The following is a 17211-nucleotide window of genomic DNA, read 5'->3' on the forward strand; positions in this document are numbered from 1 at the left end:
ACCAAAGCAGCCATTGTAAAGTGATTTAGCTGTGCTCTTGGGTGACATGAGAACAGTGTGGACCTGAGCCAGCAACCCTCTGCTTAACGCCACACACCTCATCTGTCCTCATGTCTTGGCTGGAGCACTAACAGGGTTAAATGAAATGTAGCAGTGGAGGGGGGGTCTAGTAATTATTATGTCTAGCAATTATCAACAATGGACTTAACAGAGCTTCCCTGTGGCTCAGTTGGTAGAGCATGGTGTTTGCAACGCCAGCAAGGTGTGTGCAACGCCAGGGTTGTGGGTTCGATTCCCATGAGGGGCCAGTACAAAAAAAATAAAAATGCATGAAATTAAATGTATGCATTCACTACTGCAAGTCGCTCTGGATAAAAGCGTCTGCTAAATTACTAAAATGTAATGTATTTAAAAGATCAATGTGCAAATATTGTACAATCCAGATTTGCAAAGCTCTTAGAGACTTACCCAGAAAGACTCAGCTGTAATAACTGCCAAAGGTGATTTGAACATGTATTGACTTAGGGGGTGTGACTATTTATGTAAATGTGATATTTCATTTTCAATACATTTACAAACATATGTTTTCACTTTGTTATTTTGGGATATTTTGTGTAGATGGGTGAGAAAAAAATTATACTGTATTTAATCAATTTTGAATTCAGGCTGTAACACAACAGAATGTGGAATAAGTCAAGGGGTATGAATACTTTCTGAAGGCACTGTATTTGCCAACTGTACACAGTGTGCAATTCTAGGCAATTCACATTCACACACAGCAATTCTCTATTGAAACGAGAACATTTATTTGAATTCAAAAGGTCATTAAAAGCTCTGTAGTAAAGACTAGGTGTTGTGGGTAGTGTGCTAGATTTGAAGCACCGACAAGGAACAATGGCATACAGAAATGGATTATAATTAAATGAGGGAAAAACAGTCACCTTTCATTGGTTGTTTGTTTGAAATGCAAATTTGCAGCATGTGTATGACAGAATGATTATTGGGCCCCTGGCAGCACAAAACCACAGCATTATTAAAACAAACAAGCTTGACATTCAGCTCTATGGGAACGTTTCACCCCTTTCTCATTCCCTGCAGTTCTGCAACAGCAGTTCATTAAAACCTAATGGGAACAGCGATATCTTGGCAGGCTGGGGAGCACAGGCATGGCACAGTCAACATGAATTAAACTCCACTTACATTAACATAGGAGAACAGGATGAGGACCTCGCCATAGTTGCCAGGGCCCAGCTCACGCTGTCAACGCATGTTGTGATTGATTTGAGAAAAATATGTTGGCTGTACTGTCCTCAGAACTACACAGCTGCTTTGATTTCTTTCACTGGAATTGTAAAAAAGAAAAAAGTAATGGTTTTGAAATATTTTCCCTCAGCTTCTCCATTTTTATGGTTGATTATGTGCTACTGTAGTCTACACATCATCCCTTCAGCAATGTACTTATGACAGAGTTTCCCAAACTCAGTCCTGGGACACCCTGACTGCACGTTTCGTTTTTATCCCTAGCACTACACATCTGATTCAAATAAATCAAAGCTTGATGATTAGCTGATTATTTGAATCAGCTGTGTAGTGCTAGGGCAAAAAACAAAATGTACCAACCAAAGCTGTGTTTGGGAAACCTGTACTATGAGATAGGTGTTAAACCTGCTCATTGTCTCCTCCATGAACTAGGCTGCTGTGCTGAATGACCATGCAAATGAATAATACTCATCTAGCTAGTTATTAGTCCTCATCAGAGGCAGGTGAATCCGACAGGTTCAGGTAGACTAATGAGTGAGGAAGCTCTGATGCAGTCCTGCCGTGTAGAGAGAGAGGGAGGGAGGAGAGGATTTCCTCTTGACAGCTGTGCTGCCTGTCTCTGTTTGCAGCCTGCCTTAGAGTTGGCCTGTGTGCCACTAGGGCATCTAATGAGCAAAGACAAACACGCTGCCCACTACCACATGCTAGAGCAGGCCTCAGGCCAGCGCTCACAAACTGTCTGTCACGGCCACCCAGTTTACGCTCCACGAACAGGCCACGGCTGTGTATACATTGTGTCATCCCATTAAGCGAGAGTGAGTGTGTGTTTAGGCTGTATACACTGGGCTATAGTGTAGTATTTGTTCCCATAGAGACTTCCTAAATCTGAGCCTGGCATAAATCTGTCACTGTTTACACCAGGGGTGGGCAATTCCAGTTCTCGAGGGCCTGATTGCTGTCACAGTTTTGCCCCAGCCACATCTAACACACCTGAGTCCAATAATCACCTAATCGTGATATTCAGTTTAGAATGCAATGTGATTAATCAGCTGTGTTTGCTAGGGATGGAGAAACCGCATGGCACCAATCAGGCCCTGGAGGACTGGAGTTGAGTTGCCCACCGCTGGTCTACAATTTAAACCAACTGTTCCACTAACACCACCAAAGATAGAGTGGCAGGACAAATGGCCATGGCTCTTCCCAGACACGGGTTCTCTTCCTCTTTACCTGCTGTTAATGGGAAGACTGGTTGTAGCCTTCAGAAAGAGAAATAAACCTGCGCAGTGGTGTGTTTCATTCCATGTGTTTCATTCCATTCCATCTACTCCATTCCAGCCATTACTATGAGCCATCCTCCCCTCACCAGCCCCCACCGCACCACCGGTGACTAATCCACCCCCACTGCACCACCAACACCGCAGTCCTCCATCTTAACAGATGAAGTCTTCTCCAAAGACAGCGAGAGGGAGAACAGAGGCATTCGGGTCAGATATTGATAGGGCCCTCAAGGCACATAGGCAAACAGCCAGGAAGAGAGAATGCGAAAATGTGACTTGTGTGTGTTCGGGAAGAGAGCTTAAAGATTGAAGGGGGGAATGAGGGATGGTGTGTAACATGTGATTACAGTTTCAATTTGGAGCTGTCAGGAGTAAATAAGGAGTGCATGGGTGGAAGGAGATAGAGGGTGGGATTAGTGAACCCCGCCTTGCCTTCTGAGGCAGCTCTTTCCTCCCATTACTATCAAAGGAAGATAGCCTTAAAACTGTGTGGAACTGGAAAGAGATAAACACAATACAGATTTTAAAAGGCAAATGTCCAACTGATGGAAACGTATGAGCCAAGTGTGGATTTATGGAAGAAATATATTTCATGAGGACTGTATTGCGTAAAGGCACTCTGCTCAGTCCAGATACAAAGCACTCTCTCTTATTATCAGAGCTATAGGGTGCACAGTTAATGTGTTGTGAAATCTGTCGATGTCTTGTAATGTTTTTAAAATTGTATAATGCCCTTCATTTTGCTGGACCCCAGGAAGAGTAGCTGCTGCATTGGCAGCACCTAATGGCGATCCTTAATAAATACAAATAGCATCATACCTGCAATCAGCTTCTCAATTATACCATTCCTCCTCATTCTCAAGAACTTCTGTAGTCTGTAAAGAATCCTAAAAATTCTGGTCTAATATACTGCTCAAAAAAATAAAGGGAACACTTAAACAACACAATGTAACTCCAAGTCAATCACACTTCTGTGAAATCAAACTGTCCACTTAGGAAGCAACACTGATTGACAATAAATTTCACATGCTGTTGTGCAAATGGAATAGACAACATGTGGAAATTATAGGCAATTAGCAAGACAACCCCAATAAAGGAGTGGTTCTGCAGGTGGGGACCACAGACCACTTCTCAGTTCCTATGCTTCCTGGCTGATGTTTTGGTCACTTTTGAATGCTGGCGGTGCTTTCACTCTAGTGGTAGCATGAGACGGAGTCTACAACCCACACAAGTGGCTCAGGTAGTGCAGCTCATCCAGGATGGCACATCAATGCGAGCTGTGGCAAGAAGGTTTGCTGTGTCTGTCAGCGTAGTGTCCAGAGCATGGAGGCGCTACCAGGAGACAGGCCAGTACATCAGGAGACATGGAGGAGGCCGTAGGAGGGCAACAACCCAGCAGCAGGACCGCTACCTCCACCTTTGTGCAAGGAGGAGCAGGAGAAGCACTGCCAGAGCCCTGCAAAATGACCTACAGCAGGCCACAAATGTGCATGTGTCTGCTCAAACGGTCAGAAACAGACTCCATGAGGGTGGTATGAGGGCCCGACGTCCACAGGTGGGGGTTGTGCTTACAGCCCAACACCGTGCAGGACGTTTGGCATTTGCCAGAGAACACCAAGATTGGCAAATTCGCCACTGGCGCCCTGTGCTCTTCACAGATGAAAGCAGGTTCACACTGAGCACGTGACAGACGTGACAGAGTCTGGAGATGCCGTGGAGAACGTTCTGCTGCCTGCAACATCCTCCAGCATGACCGGTTTGGCGGTAGGTCAGTCATGGTGTGGGGTGGCATTTCTTTGGGGGGGCCGCACAGCCTTCCATGTGCTCGCCAGAGGTAGCCTGACTGCCATTAGGTACCGAGATGAGATCCTCAGACCCCTTGTGAGACCATATGCTGGTGCGTTTGGCCCTGGGTTCCTCCTAATGCAAGACAATGCTAGACCTCATGTGGCTGGAGTGTGTCAGCAGTTCCTGCAAGAGGAAGACATTGATGCTATGGACTGGCCCGCCCGTTCCCCAGACCTGAATCCAATTGAGCACATCTGGGACATCATGTCTCGCTCCATCCACCAACGCCACGTTGCACCACAGACTGTCCAGAAGTTGGCAGATGCTTTAGTCCAGGTCTGGGAGGAGATCCCTCAGGAGACCATCCGCCACCTCATCAGGAGCATGCCCAGGCGTTGTAGGGAGGTCATACAGGCACGTGGAGGCCACACACACTACTGAGCCTCATTTTGACTTGTTTTAAGGACATTACATCAAAGTTGGATCAGCCTGTAGTGTGGTTTTCCACTTTCATTTTGAGTGTGACTCCAAATCCAGACCTCCATGGGTTGATAAATTGGATTTCCATTGATTATTTTTGTGTGATTTTGTTGTCAGCACATTCAACTATGTAAAGAAAAAAGTATTTAATAAGATTATTTCTTTCATTAAGATCTAGGATGTGTTGTTTAAGTGCTCCCTTTATTTTTTTGAGCAGTGTATATTCCAGCAGCAGATGTGTCATAGAGAATTATACTCAGCAGGAAGGTCAAGTCATACAGGAGCTTAGAGAAAAAGGGACATGGGCTATTCCCAGCAACAGTTTTCTACAGAGCCAAAAATATATGGCTGTTTTTTCCGTAATACAAACTTCCTCTCAGCAACATGTGTATCCTTTATTTGAAAATGTTTGGTCAAGTGTCATACTGCAGCTATGGTACGAGATGCAACTAGAGGGTAACAATTGCTCATGCTGCCCACCCCTCCGGGGTTTATTTCAATTGTTAGAATGCTAATATCAATAAGCCTATTATGTTAAAAACTAGCAGAAATATATATATTTTTATTTAACTAGGCAAGTCAGTTAAGAACAAATTCTTATTTTCAATGACGGCCTAGGAACAGTGGGTTAACTGCCTTGTTCAGGGGCAGAACAACAGATTTTTCCTTGTCGGCTCGGGGATTTGATCTAGCAACCTTTTGGTTACTGGCCCAAAGCTTTAACCACTAGGCTACCTGTCCTAAACAGCAATGGTGTTGTGAGTGCCTCAGAACATGTAAACAGAAACATAAAGAATTGTGCTCAATGTGTTTGGGAAATGAATCATTTGAAATTCCAATGTGCTCTTAGAACAATAGACCACAGGCTATCTATATGTACTGCATCAGATAGCCTTAGCCTATGACATTTAAGGCTAAATATGCATGTTCTTTGTTCTGTAAAAGCTGTAATAGAAATGTATCGCCTTGATTATGGCTCCTAGTGTGTGTGTGTGTGTGTGTGTGTGTGGCTATGTGTGAAAATCTACCTGAGAGTAATGTAACGATTTACATGGATCAGCGAGGCCACACAATGGCCACCCACACAGTATGCAGATTGAGGCAGAGCCGAGACAAGAGGATGGTGGGTGGATTAGAAAGCGTCAGTGAGACTCTAATTTCTCTGTGTTTTACAGGAGGATTTCACACAAGGACAGGAATTCAGATGGACACGAAGAAGACACGCTCTACAATCTGCATTTACTAGAGAAATGGTATCACCGGGTGTACAGCTCTGAAATTGGTTTTTAGATTACATTAAAAGTTCTTCAGGATTGGTGGGTCCCCTGCAGTACGGTTGAGCTAACGTAGGCTAATGCGATTAGCATGAGGTTGTAACAAGAACATTTCCCAGGACATAGACATATCTGATATTGGCAGAAAGCTTAAATTCTTGTTAATCTAACTGCACTGTCCAATTTACAGTAGCTATTACAGTGAAATAATACCATGCTATTGTTTGAGGAGAGTGCACAGTTTTGAAGATGAAAAGTTATTAATAAACAAATTAGGCACATTTAGGCAGTCTTGATACAAAATGTAACAAATGCAATGGTTTATTGGATCAGACTAAAAATGTGGACATACACTGCTGCCATATAGTGACCAATATCTAAATTGTACCTGGGCTGGAATAATACATTATGGCCTTTCTCTTGCATTTCGAAGATGGTACAAAAAAAGACAAATAAACTTTTTTGTATTATCTTTTACCAGATCTGTGTTATATTCTCCTACATTCCTTTCACATTTCCACAAACTTCAGTGTTTCCTTTCAAATGGTACCAAGAAAATGCATATCCTTGCTTCAGGGCCTGAGCTACAGGCAGTTAGATTTGGGTATGTCATTTTAGGCGAAAATTGAAAAAAAGGGTACGATACTCAAGAGGATTTATTAAGTAGGCTTCATGAGAATGAGAAACCATCTCACTTGCAGAATGATTATTTTCTCTCTATGAATATACGCTGATACACACACCCATGCATATAACGTGCACTTGTCCTCACACACATGCACACGCTCCCATGCACTCACACATGTGCACTCACATGCAAGGCATGAATATCCCTGACTGGCTTTTTTTGTGAGAGAATGTGTACTGTAGAGCGTGCTGACCACTGCTACATTTCATTTAAGCCTGTTAGTGCTGCAGCCAAGCCATGAGAACAGATGAGGTGGTGTGGCTTTAAGCAGAGGGTTGCTGGCTCAGGTCCACACTGTTCTCACATCATCCATAAGCACAACTAAATCACTTTTCAATGGCTGCTTTGGTATTAGTGTGGGCATTGCTATACATAATAAAACCTTGGGCAAGATGGCTTTGTGTTTCTAGTTTATACACAGTGTACAAGACATTAGTTGTGTCTTGTACACTTGACACAACCATAGTTGTGTCAAGTTGGCTGGATGTCCTTTGGGTGGTGTACCATTCTTGATACGGGAAACTGTATGAAAAACCAAGCAGAGCTGCAGTTCTTGACACAAACCAGTGCGCCTGGCACTTACCATACACCCGTTCAAAAGCACTTAAATATTTTGTCTTGCCCATTCACCCTCTGAATGGCACACATACACAATCCATGTCTCTATTGTCTCAAGGCTTAAAAATGCTTCTTTAACCAGTCTCCTCCCCTTCATCAAAACTGATTTAAGTGGATTTAACAAGTGACATCAATAAGGGATCATAGCTTTCACGTGGATTCACCTGGTCAGTCTATGACATGGAAAGAGCATTCTTAATGTTTTGTACACTCAGTGTATATCAGCTATTGTATTGTTAGAGCACAGTGCTCTGAATGACACCAACCTCAGAAAACTACATTTCATAGAAGAAAAACATGAAAATAGCTGCCATTATGAAACCTCTCATTTCAACATTATTTTCCTTATTTGCAGCTTATGGTTTGTTTTGTTGTGAGTGAAGGTAGTTGGACTCGTTTTCATGACTAGTGGTTCAACAGTCCTGCTCAGAGCCCACTGCCCACGGCTTCTTACGTAAGGACCCTGGCTGAGTTGTCAAGTTCTGTTGGAGTCAGAGCACAGAAAAAGCCAGTCTGATGTCTCAAACTCCTCCTGTCTCTCTATGGGCCACAGTGCTTCAAAAACACACTGCTACACTCACCCTGATAGCTCCCTGGTTCTGAAGTCTGTAGTTTAAGTCTTAGTATCTGTCATCATTTTCCCATTCCAAAACAAATAGCACGACTGGCAGAGCATTAATTCTTTTCAAGATGACAAATACCAATATTGGGAGCACACAAGCATAGAGATAACATAGATTGTCTTGGCCTTCCAGAGTATATATCCATCACGCTTTTAGGGAGCCATAAATTCTCTCTTGGCTGCACAATGAAATAAATAGCTGTTATGTCAACTGCTAGCCAAGGCAAGATGAAAACTTAAACACAAGAGTCTTTTGGTGAACAAATTATGAAAGGAGATCTCTAAGCTACAAAGCAATAAGGCTGTGGAATATTTTATTTTCCCGATGGCATAGGCCTACGTCCTTTGAAATGATTGTCAGAAACAGAAGCTGTTTCTGCTTGCTTCACAGAGAAACATCCACACATAAATCTCACATCATCCAAGTTTAATTTCCTGTTGGCAGACCAATCAGAAATCTCATCTCCAGACCCTAGGGCAGTGAAAACCAGCTCTCGATGAGGTTATTGAAACATGAGTGTAACACTCCACTCCTCCACATGCTCTCCCCCAGCTCCATCAGATAAAACTAAGGCTATGCTCTCATCTCAAACACAAAACTTTGGGCTGTCACTGTGTGTACAGGGCCACAGGGGAAATCCATATTTGTCATGAGTTGAATCATTTATCGATTGTCTCCCAGCATCGCTCAGGCAACTGGGAAATGGCCAGTTCTACTTCCTGTGCACAGACAGAACAGGGGTTTCAGGTTTCATTAGTCATATGTATGGGATAGACATGGTAAACACCATCCAACTAAATGCTTACTGGCAGGTTCCAAAAACAATAAGAAATAATACAAAGTAAATGGCTCAGTAGAATACAATAAGTAATTTAGCATAAGTCTAATACAGGAAGGAACAATTTATAGTGCAATATTTAGACATGTTTTGGGAAGGGGGGGGATTGGGGGGCTAGTTTAAAAATGGCACAGTATTTAGAAATCATAATGAGTCTGGTAGTAGCAGTTGTGATGTGTGTAGCATTAATGTGTCTGTGTAGCATGAATGTGTGTAGCATGAATGTGTGTTGTAAGGTGCAGAGAATCAGAGCAGGTGGTCAGTCCAGTTCAAGTGTTCAGCTGTCTGATGGCTTGTAGATAGAAACTGTTCCGGAGCCTGTCTGCCCAACAGTAAGGGAGAGAACAGCTCGTGGCTGGGGTGTGTGGGGTCCTTGATGATGCTGCGAGCCTTAGTCAGGCACCTTTTCAAGTCCTAGGCTGTAATCATCACCTGCTTCAAGGAGACGACCATCGTCCCAGTACCCAAGAAAAACAAGGTAACATGCCCAAATGACTATCGCCCCATCGCACTCACCCTGGTGAGAGGCTGGTCATGGCCCACATCAAGGCCAACATGCCAGGCACACTGGACCCACTCCAATTATCCTACCGCTCCATCAGATCCAAGGAAGATTCCATATCCATCGCTATTCACCCGGCCATAACACATCTGGACAAGAGGAACACCTACAATGGGGAGAACAAGTATTTGATAACCTGCAAAATTGGCAGTGTTTCCTACTTACAAAGCATGTAGAGGTCTGTCATTTTTATCATAGGTACACTTCAACTGTGAGAGACGGAATCTAAAACAAAAATCCAGAAAATCACATTGTATGATTTTTAAGTAATTAACTTGCATTTTATTGCATGACATAAGTATTTGATACATCAGAAAAGCAGAACTTAATATTTGGCACAGAAACCTCTGTTTGCAATTACAGAGATCATACGTTTCCTGTAGTTCTTGACCAGATTTGCACACACTGCAGCAGGGATTTTGGCCCACTCCTCCATACAGAACTTCTCCAGATCTTTCAGGTTTCAGGGCTGTCGCTGGGCAATACAGACTTTCAGCTCCCTCCAAAGATTTTGTATTGGGTTCAGGTCTGGAGACTAGGTCTGACTAGGCCACTCCAGGACCTTGAGATGCTTCTTACGGAGCCACTCCTTAGTTGCCCTGGCTGTGTGTTTCGGGTCGTTGTCATGCTGGAAGACCCAACCAGACCTATCTTCAATGCTCTTACTGAGGGAAGGAGGTTGTTGGCCAAGATCTTGCAATACATGGCCCCATCCATCCTCCCCTCAAAACGGTGCAGCCGTCCTGTCCCCTTTGCAGAAAAGCATCCCCAAAGGATGATGTTTCCACCGCCATGCTTCACAGTTGGGATGGTGTTCTTGGGGTTGTACTCATCCTTCTTCTTCCTCCAAACACAGCAAGTGGAGTTTAAACCAAAAAGCTCTATTTTTGTCTCATCAGACCACATGACCTTCTCCCATTCCTCCTCTGGATCATCCAGATGGTCATTGTCAAACTTCAGACGGGCCTGGACATGCACTGGCTTGAGCAGGGAGACCTTGCTTGTGCTGCAGGATTTTACGGCGTAGAGTGTTACTAATGGTTGTTTTTGAGACTGTGGTCCCAGCTCTCTTCAGGTCATTGACCAGGTCCTGCCGTGTAGTTTTGGGCTAATCCCTCACCTTCCTCATGATCATTGATGCCCCACGAGGTGAGATCTTGCATGGAGCCCCAGACCGAGGGTGATTGACCGTCATCTTGAACTTCTTCCATTTTCTAATAATTGCACCAACAGTTGTTGCCTTCTCACCAAGCTGCTTGCCTATTGTCCTGTAGCCCATCCCAGCCTTGTGCAGGTCTACAATTTTATCCCTGATGTCCTTACACAGCTCTCTGGTCTTGGCCATTGTGGAGAGGTTGGAGTCTGTTTGATTGAGTGTGTGGACAGGTGTCTTTTATACAGGTAACGAGTTCAAACAGGTGCAGTTAATACAGGTAATGAGTGGAGAACAGGAGGGCTTCTTAAAGAAAAACTAACAGGTCTGTGAGAGCCGGAATTCTTACTGGTTGGTAGGTGATCAAATACTTATGTCATGCAATAAAATGCAAATGAATTACTTAAAAATCATACAATGTGATTTTCTGGATTTTTAGATTCCGTCTCTCACAGTTGAAGTGTACCTATGATAAAAATGACAGACCTCTACATGCTTTGTAAGTAGGAAAACCTGCAAAATCGGTAGTGTATCAAATACTTGTTCTCCCCACTGTACATGAGAATGCTGTTCATTGAATACAGTTCAGGATTCAACCCTACTGTTCCCTTCAAGCTCAGAGTCCTGGGTCTGGACACCACCCTCTGCAACTGAATCCTGGACTTCCTGATGGGCAGACTACAGGCTGTGAGGATTGGCAACACCACCTCCTCCACACTGACTCTTAACACAGGGCCCCCACAGAGGTGTGTCCTCAGCCCTCTACTGTACTCCCTGTTCACCCACAACTGTGTGGCTTTGCACGACATCAACTCCACTGACGACACCACGGTTGCAGGCCTGATAACCAACAACGACGAGTCTTCCCTATAGGCTGAGGTAAGTGAACTGGAATTGTGGTGCCAGGACAACAACCTTGCCCTCAACGTCAGCAAAACCAAGTAGTTGATTGTTGACTTCAGGAAGACTAAAGGGGAAGGTTAAACACTCACTCTGAATATTACCATCCCCGTCACTGCATCCTTAGTGTACAGTTCCAGGCTGTCAGGCAGAGATCATCTTAGGGCTGTAGGGGATGATGAACACAACCCTCACTACAGAGCCCTACACTACCTACATGCACCAAAGGCGGCATTAAAGCTAAAATAAAGACAGCACTTCTAAAAGCCTCATTTCACACCATAGCCTGCTGAATTTGCAAGATATCTAAATGAAAGTTTTCAGCACAAAATAAAAAGTGCCACTGACACGCCCATGGATTGATGTTTCAGCATTGTCTCAATGAAGAGTTCGGCGTTCGACTAGCCACGTGTGACGTGCACGCGCAGTTACAAGCCTGCTAGAGTGAGAGGCAGGCGGACGAGCAATATCCACCGTCGTAGTACGGCTGAAGCCTGAGCTGGAATAGGAAGCTAACTGAAGCTGTCTAGCTTTAGAAAACCCTGAGTAGATTGAGCTTCAGCTCTAGCATACCCCACAGGCGTTGCATTACCTTTGTTTATATTGCATAGAGCCCGTAGACTGAGGAATAGGGCACTTCATGACAAATGGTCATAAACTGACAGGCTATCGACATCAGTATCCACCCCATTAATATTGCATTACTAGCGTCCTACACCGGGCTGTCACATTGCACATCAATTAATCATATTCTATGTGAAGAAAAGAAAATAAGTGAGGGAATGAGATCTTCTGGATGATGTATCTCTACCCAGCTCTCCCTTCATCTTTCTGCAATACATTCTGGAGCGATGAGCACCTTCAAATCACTAATCCATAAGCATATACAGTACGAAATTGTAATCTAGTAACTAATTGGATTGCATTGCACTCTGTGGTGCTGCGTATGTTAATCAGTGTAATCCCAGCAAAGCCTGTCTAAACGCAGTTTAAAAATGGCTGTAGTTGGCCATCAGATTAATAGGAGCTATTTTGATGTTTGGATCCCGAGGCCAGAAGTTTTAAGCTACAAGCAAATGAGGTCTCTATACATTATTCATGGTGAAAGTCCAAAAAGAATGAAACAGTATTGTTTGAGGTACCTTTTTTATTTTACACCAGTTTAAATGTACAAGGGATAAAAAGAGCAACATGTCATAAGTTGTCCTCTCAATTATCTTGTAATAAAGTCAGCATGATGTATTCAAAGTGACACTAACTGCAGGTGTTATGGGCATACTGAATCAAAGAGTCTGTCCTCTACTCAAGCAAATGACAATCAGAACAGGCCATCTGGCCCTAATTGGGAAATATAGGGACTTAACAAGCCGTCTCCGCTCTCAAACTGTGAGCCTCAGTGTGTGCTACTGCGCAGCCCTTTGATACACAGACAGTTTAGACATTATCCATGCATTCATACTTCACTCATTAACTTGAAAGAATCTCAGTCTGGAATGTATGCAGCAGATGCAGTGTCCTCTTATGATCACAGAGTCAGGCTGAGGGGGAAAGGTGTTACTGACTACATTGGACCAGCTACTTTCAGAACTGAAAGTACAGCTAGACCTTTTATTCCTGTATGAAATCCACGTGCTTCTAGTGGCTAAGCCAAACCCAGACAGTCTAATGGCCTTCAGTGCATTTAGATTATTTTGATTTCAACCCAGTTTCTCTAGCTGGAATAAGGGAGACTGGGATTAAATCAAGGACACCGCCATCTTTGGTGGCCTGATTGTGAGTGACAAGGTCCTTAGGTAACCGTGCTAGTCATCTCTGGAGGGTCCCATTACGCAAGTGCACTTAAATCAACATTGATGGACGAAAATGTGAATTCTCTGCATTTGTCCCAGTCCTTTTTACCCAGCCAGTGCCATTCCTAGCCTCGGACTCTGTGTGCTCAGGGAGGACTGTCTCAGTCCCTCCTTACACCCAATAAAGCATTCACACAGATGATGGATGGCTGCTTAAATCCAAGGGGACTACTGGTCATTAGGGGGAGGTGAAGCCCTGTGTGAGAGAGGTGTGTAGGGAAAGAAGACAAAAATAGTGAGACAGGGAGAGTGAGTACCAGGACCTTTTTGTGGCCTGACAGTCACATTGTAATCCAGCAGATAATAGCCTACAGGTCAGAGTGCATGGGGCACAGGCAGCACCTGCTGTCAGTCAAGGTGACAATGTGCACATGGCTGCAGTGTGCTGTGCCAAGTTACAGGGGGCCTGAACAGTGCCTCTACATTAAGCATCCTGTATGGCAGTTAGTGTGGGCATCTGGATCATGTAAGACATAAAAACCAGTGCAAACACACAGTATGTAAACTGATTACCTTGTCACACTGTAATTCATTAGGGGGACAGTGTCACAAAAGCACACTAGAACAATTGCCCACATAACCTTGCACAGCTGAAACTATGCATGGACTTTCACACATGACCCTTCCCAGTGCTGTTTCAAAGCACATTGCAGTTGAAAGGCAGGGTGAGAGTGCTGGTGGTGTAAAGCTATGCAGACTCCATAGCTGACGAGAAACAGGTGGAGTCCCAGACTTAGCAGGCTCTCCTTCAAACACCCAGAGAGCCAAGGGAATCCCCAGGCACCAGAAACATCTGCTTTGTGTTAGGCATGCACTGCTCCCCTCATAGCAACTCCACCCCCCTATCCTCTCCCTACCAACATCCAAAAACAATCAGCTTTAAATTCATTTCAATTCTCAAGGTCATGTCTAGCTCTATTCTGAAGATCACTGGGGAAAAAGCCTAAGACATAGTAAAGCAATTGAAAAAGTTCTGCCAAACATCTGTTCAACCTACAGTATACATTTTTCACTATAACTAAGTTGAAGACAAATTTGGTTCTCGGTTTCATATTGCATATCAACGATGTCTACTGCATGTTAAGTGTGCACTCACAGCTCATGTTTGAGTCGACAGAAAATGTAGAGCGAAGACTCCCCCACTGCAGACGGCTGGCAGATGGAAACAGGCGAGCACAGGGAATACACTGAAGAGGCTTCAAGTGCTCTACACCACCTCCTACCCACCCCTCTTGCATTGACCACAGTCCTCTTCAGCCTACAGCTTGGCACCCTGGATGGGCATGTGCCCTTTGATGACCCCCTGTCCTGTCAGACAAGTACCTCAGAGCCTCAGTTAACCAAGCTTGCATTTTAGCAGGAACACAAAGCAGTTTAGATCTTTTTAGCATCATGTATATTCATAAGCGTAAAAGGTGATGGGCAAAGGTATGCGGCACGGTAGACTGTCAAAGTAGAGGTCAGCATAATGAGTGGATCCTTTATCCTGTGGGTGGTAGTGGCATCATTACATGCACTGAACAGTTCTGACAGCCAACCTAGAAACTAGCCACAGGACCTTGCAATTATATATCCATTGGAAATATAAACTAGTTGAGATCAGGCTACAAATTAATTAAGTAGAGCAATTTGTTATAATATGCATCCATGAAGTAGACTGGATGGAACAGGCCTTAGTGTACAAGTCATTCATGCAGCTCAACTAGGATCTTACTTAACTGAGACTTGGGGGGGGGGGGGGGGGGGTCAAACAGCAACTCACTGTACAGGTGTTACACATGAACCTCTTGTGTTTTCATACATATGGTGACAACCATCAAATCATCCACTTGTCAACACTGCTAGATGTTTCAGGATAAAACAATACAGTATTGCCATCTCCTGGTCAGTTATGACACTGCATGTCTGAAGCTATTAGCACAATAAACCTGCACATAAAGATGAATGTTTTATTTACTAAAGTACAAACAAGCAAAAGTGAACATTGGCACTGGAGGCTTACAGGTGGTGATAAAAGTGAAGGCGGAGCACCTAAGGAACAATAAATAGTACTGATGTCAATTTACAGGAGGGCCATAAGGCATAAACATGAATATAAATAGTCCAAACATACCAGGATTATAAATAGGTTGACCCTCATGTCTGTTAAAAAAAACAAGTAAATGTTTGTCACACCAGCTGTACCTGAAATGCCACCTTCCACTAGGCCATTTGAGGAACATTCTGCAAACAAAGCAAAAAGACAACTTTAGATTCAAAGCCAATCTATAGTCAGAATTCTTGCAGAATGATGAAAGGCCATTACAACAAGAAGGTCACTCTGTACCGTTTTAAGGTCGTCGATCACGACTACGCCCTTCTCTGAAACATCAATGTCACTTTCTGTGTCATTGCGAGAGTTATACTCCTCACTGTCAGTATCCACTGCACTCGGCTGTCAAAAAAAGAAAAGGTCTGGATTAGTCAAGTATAAAATCAATTCAATGTGCCACGGGAAATTGTGAAGGAATGAGTTTAATGCTTACATGCATTTTAGAGCCAATATACTACCCATGTAAGATGAAGGGTTAGGCCCATTCAAAGGAAACCCTAACAGGAGAACCCACCTCATAGTCAGGATCAACAGAAGGCTCCTCATCGGCTAGTTCCTGAGAGAGGGCCTCGGCCCATGTCTGCTGCTCCTCGGCATCAATGTCATCCTGCTTCCTCTTGTTGCCTTTCCCACAGAGCTTAGTGGGGGAGCCAAGCACCTCTGAAAAAGAACCCAAATGAATAGCAGAATACCCCCATACCATCTCAATGCTGTATATAGAAATCATGACTATACATGCCTGGGGATACGGCACAGCCGATGCTGGTGCACACAGGGTAGCCCAGGGCGCTCTGCAGACGGCGAGGCAGGATGGCCAACAGGATGCGTGTGGCTCGACGCAGACGCTTGCGGCCTGCTAGACAGTGGCGGGCTGGACTAGGATTGTCATCCTCTTCTGGAGCAACAAAAGCCTTCTCATCTGAAGGGGAGAAACCCAACAGCCACCAAAACCCACGGAGAGCACGCATCTGCAGATAGGAGAAAATAGGAAGTTAAATCACTGAGCTTTAAAAGCCATAATTCACATATCCAAGACAGATGCAAAGTGAGGACAGGTGCTTGTGGGACTATTGAAGTGACATTTATAGAGGCCAATTATGGCCACAAACTATTGAACCGCAACATCCCATGCCCAACATGTCAAATTCAAACTAACCAGTGAAGATAAATGAAGCTAGGGGCACATGCTTACCGCTAGTCTGACTGGCCAAAACTGTGACAGGCGACAGAGTACAGTGGTTAACACACTGTCTCTCTTCACCACAACTTTGTCCTGTGAAGGTAAAGTGAGTCAGTTAAATCCTAAATAAATTAAAAAAAAGTGTCAAGGTGTGCACTAGCTAGCGCATTGAGGAAACACTTAACGCAACTTCGATATGAAATGTACTTTCATAGCAGGCTAGGACAATTAACGTAGGTTAGGATACAGGTTAAGAAATAGGTTAGCGAAAATGCTGTCCTAACATGCTACGGAAGTCACTTCGTGTCGTTAAAGGGGTGTCCCAGAGCATTTCGTTAGCGTGCAGTCACTTTTGATGACAGATGCAACAGAAGCTAGTAAGCGTTCAAAGTTTCCCGCCGCAAAGAGTTCAAGATGTTAGCAAGTTAAAGACAACTTCAACAATAAAAGTTGCAGTCAAGTTCATCGGAGTACAAACATAATTTGCTCATATTACCTCAACACAGTCGTTGTCCTGTTCGATGGTGACGCCACATTCAGAGGTCATACTGGTCAGTGTGGAGACAGATTGGAAGGAAGTTGATAACAGCGGTATGTGATCAGTGTTCTTATGAACCCCGGAATAGCA

At 44.0% G+C, this 17211-nt stretch overlaps 2 protein-coding genes and 1 long non-coding RNA gene across 4 annotated transcripts in view; all 3 read right to left on the reverse strand.

Annotated features, from left to right (window-relative positions):
• Positions 1 to 1483, reverse strand: part of LOC115158256 (leucine-rich repeat and immunoglobulin-like domain-containing nogo receptor-interacting protein 3) — a 49127-nt gene extending 47644 nt beyond the window's left edge. For both annotated transcript variants that reach the window (XM_029706991.1, XM_029706987.1), the window contains exon 1: positions 1201 to 1483. The gene's annotated coding sequence lies outside the window, so the exon portion shown is untranslated. The remainder of the gene's footprint in view (positions 1 to 1200) is intronic.
• Positions 1484 to 12590: 11107 nt separating this feature from the next.
• Positions 12591 to 15030, reverse strand: LOC115158257 (uncharacterized). The gene is made up of 2 exons (XR_003868650.1): positions 14408 to 15030; positions 12591 to 13507 (listed from the first exon to the last, which is right to left on the reverse strand). It is a non-coding gene; the product is annotated as an uncharacterized LOC115158257 (long non-coding RNA).
• Positions 15031 to 15246: 216 nt separating this feature from the next.
• On the reverse strand, positions 15247 to 17211 carry org (oogenesis-related gene). Its single transcript, XM_029706992.1, has 7 exons — positions 17080 to 17211; positions 16596 to 16676; positions 16143 to 16371; positions 15918 to 16063; positions 15638 to 15745; positions 15496 to 15534; positions 15247 to 15342 (listed from the first exon to the last, which is right to left on the reverse strand). The coding sequence occupies exons 1-6, from the start codon at positions 17128 to 17130 to the stop codon at positions 15514 to 15516; spliced, it is 636 nt and encodes a 211-aa protein (XP_029562852.1). The 5' UTR covers positions 17131 to 17211; the 3' UTR covers positions 15247 to 15342; positions 15496 to 15513.

Source organism: Salmo trutta, chromosome 22 (assembly GCF_901001165.1).
Source record: "Salmo trutta chromosome 22, fSalTru1.1, whole genome shotgun sequence".
Taxonomy (NCBI): domain Eukaryota; kingdom Metazoa; phylum Chordata; class Actinopteri; order Salmoniformes; family Salmonidae; genus Salmo; species Salmo trutta.

Bases quoted from the DNA above. Each gene is read 5' to 3' on its own strand.
- org (XM_029706992.1), bottom strand. From the start codon at position 17,130: ATGACCTCTGAATGTGGCGTCACCATCGAACAGGACAACGACTGTGTT. The intron at 16,677-17,079 runs GTAATATGAGCA...TTACCTTCACAG, and splicing joins AGGACAACGACTGTGTTGAG to GACAAAGTTGTGGTGAAGAG. The intron at 16,372-16,595 runs GTAAGCATGTGC...TCCTATCTGCAG, and splicing joins TTTGGCCAGTCAGACTAGCG to ATGCGTGCTCTCCGTGGGTT.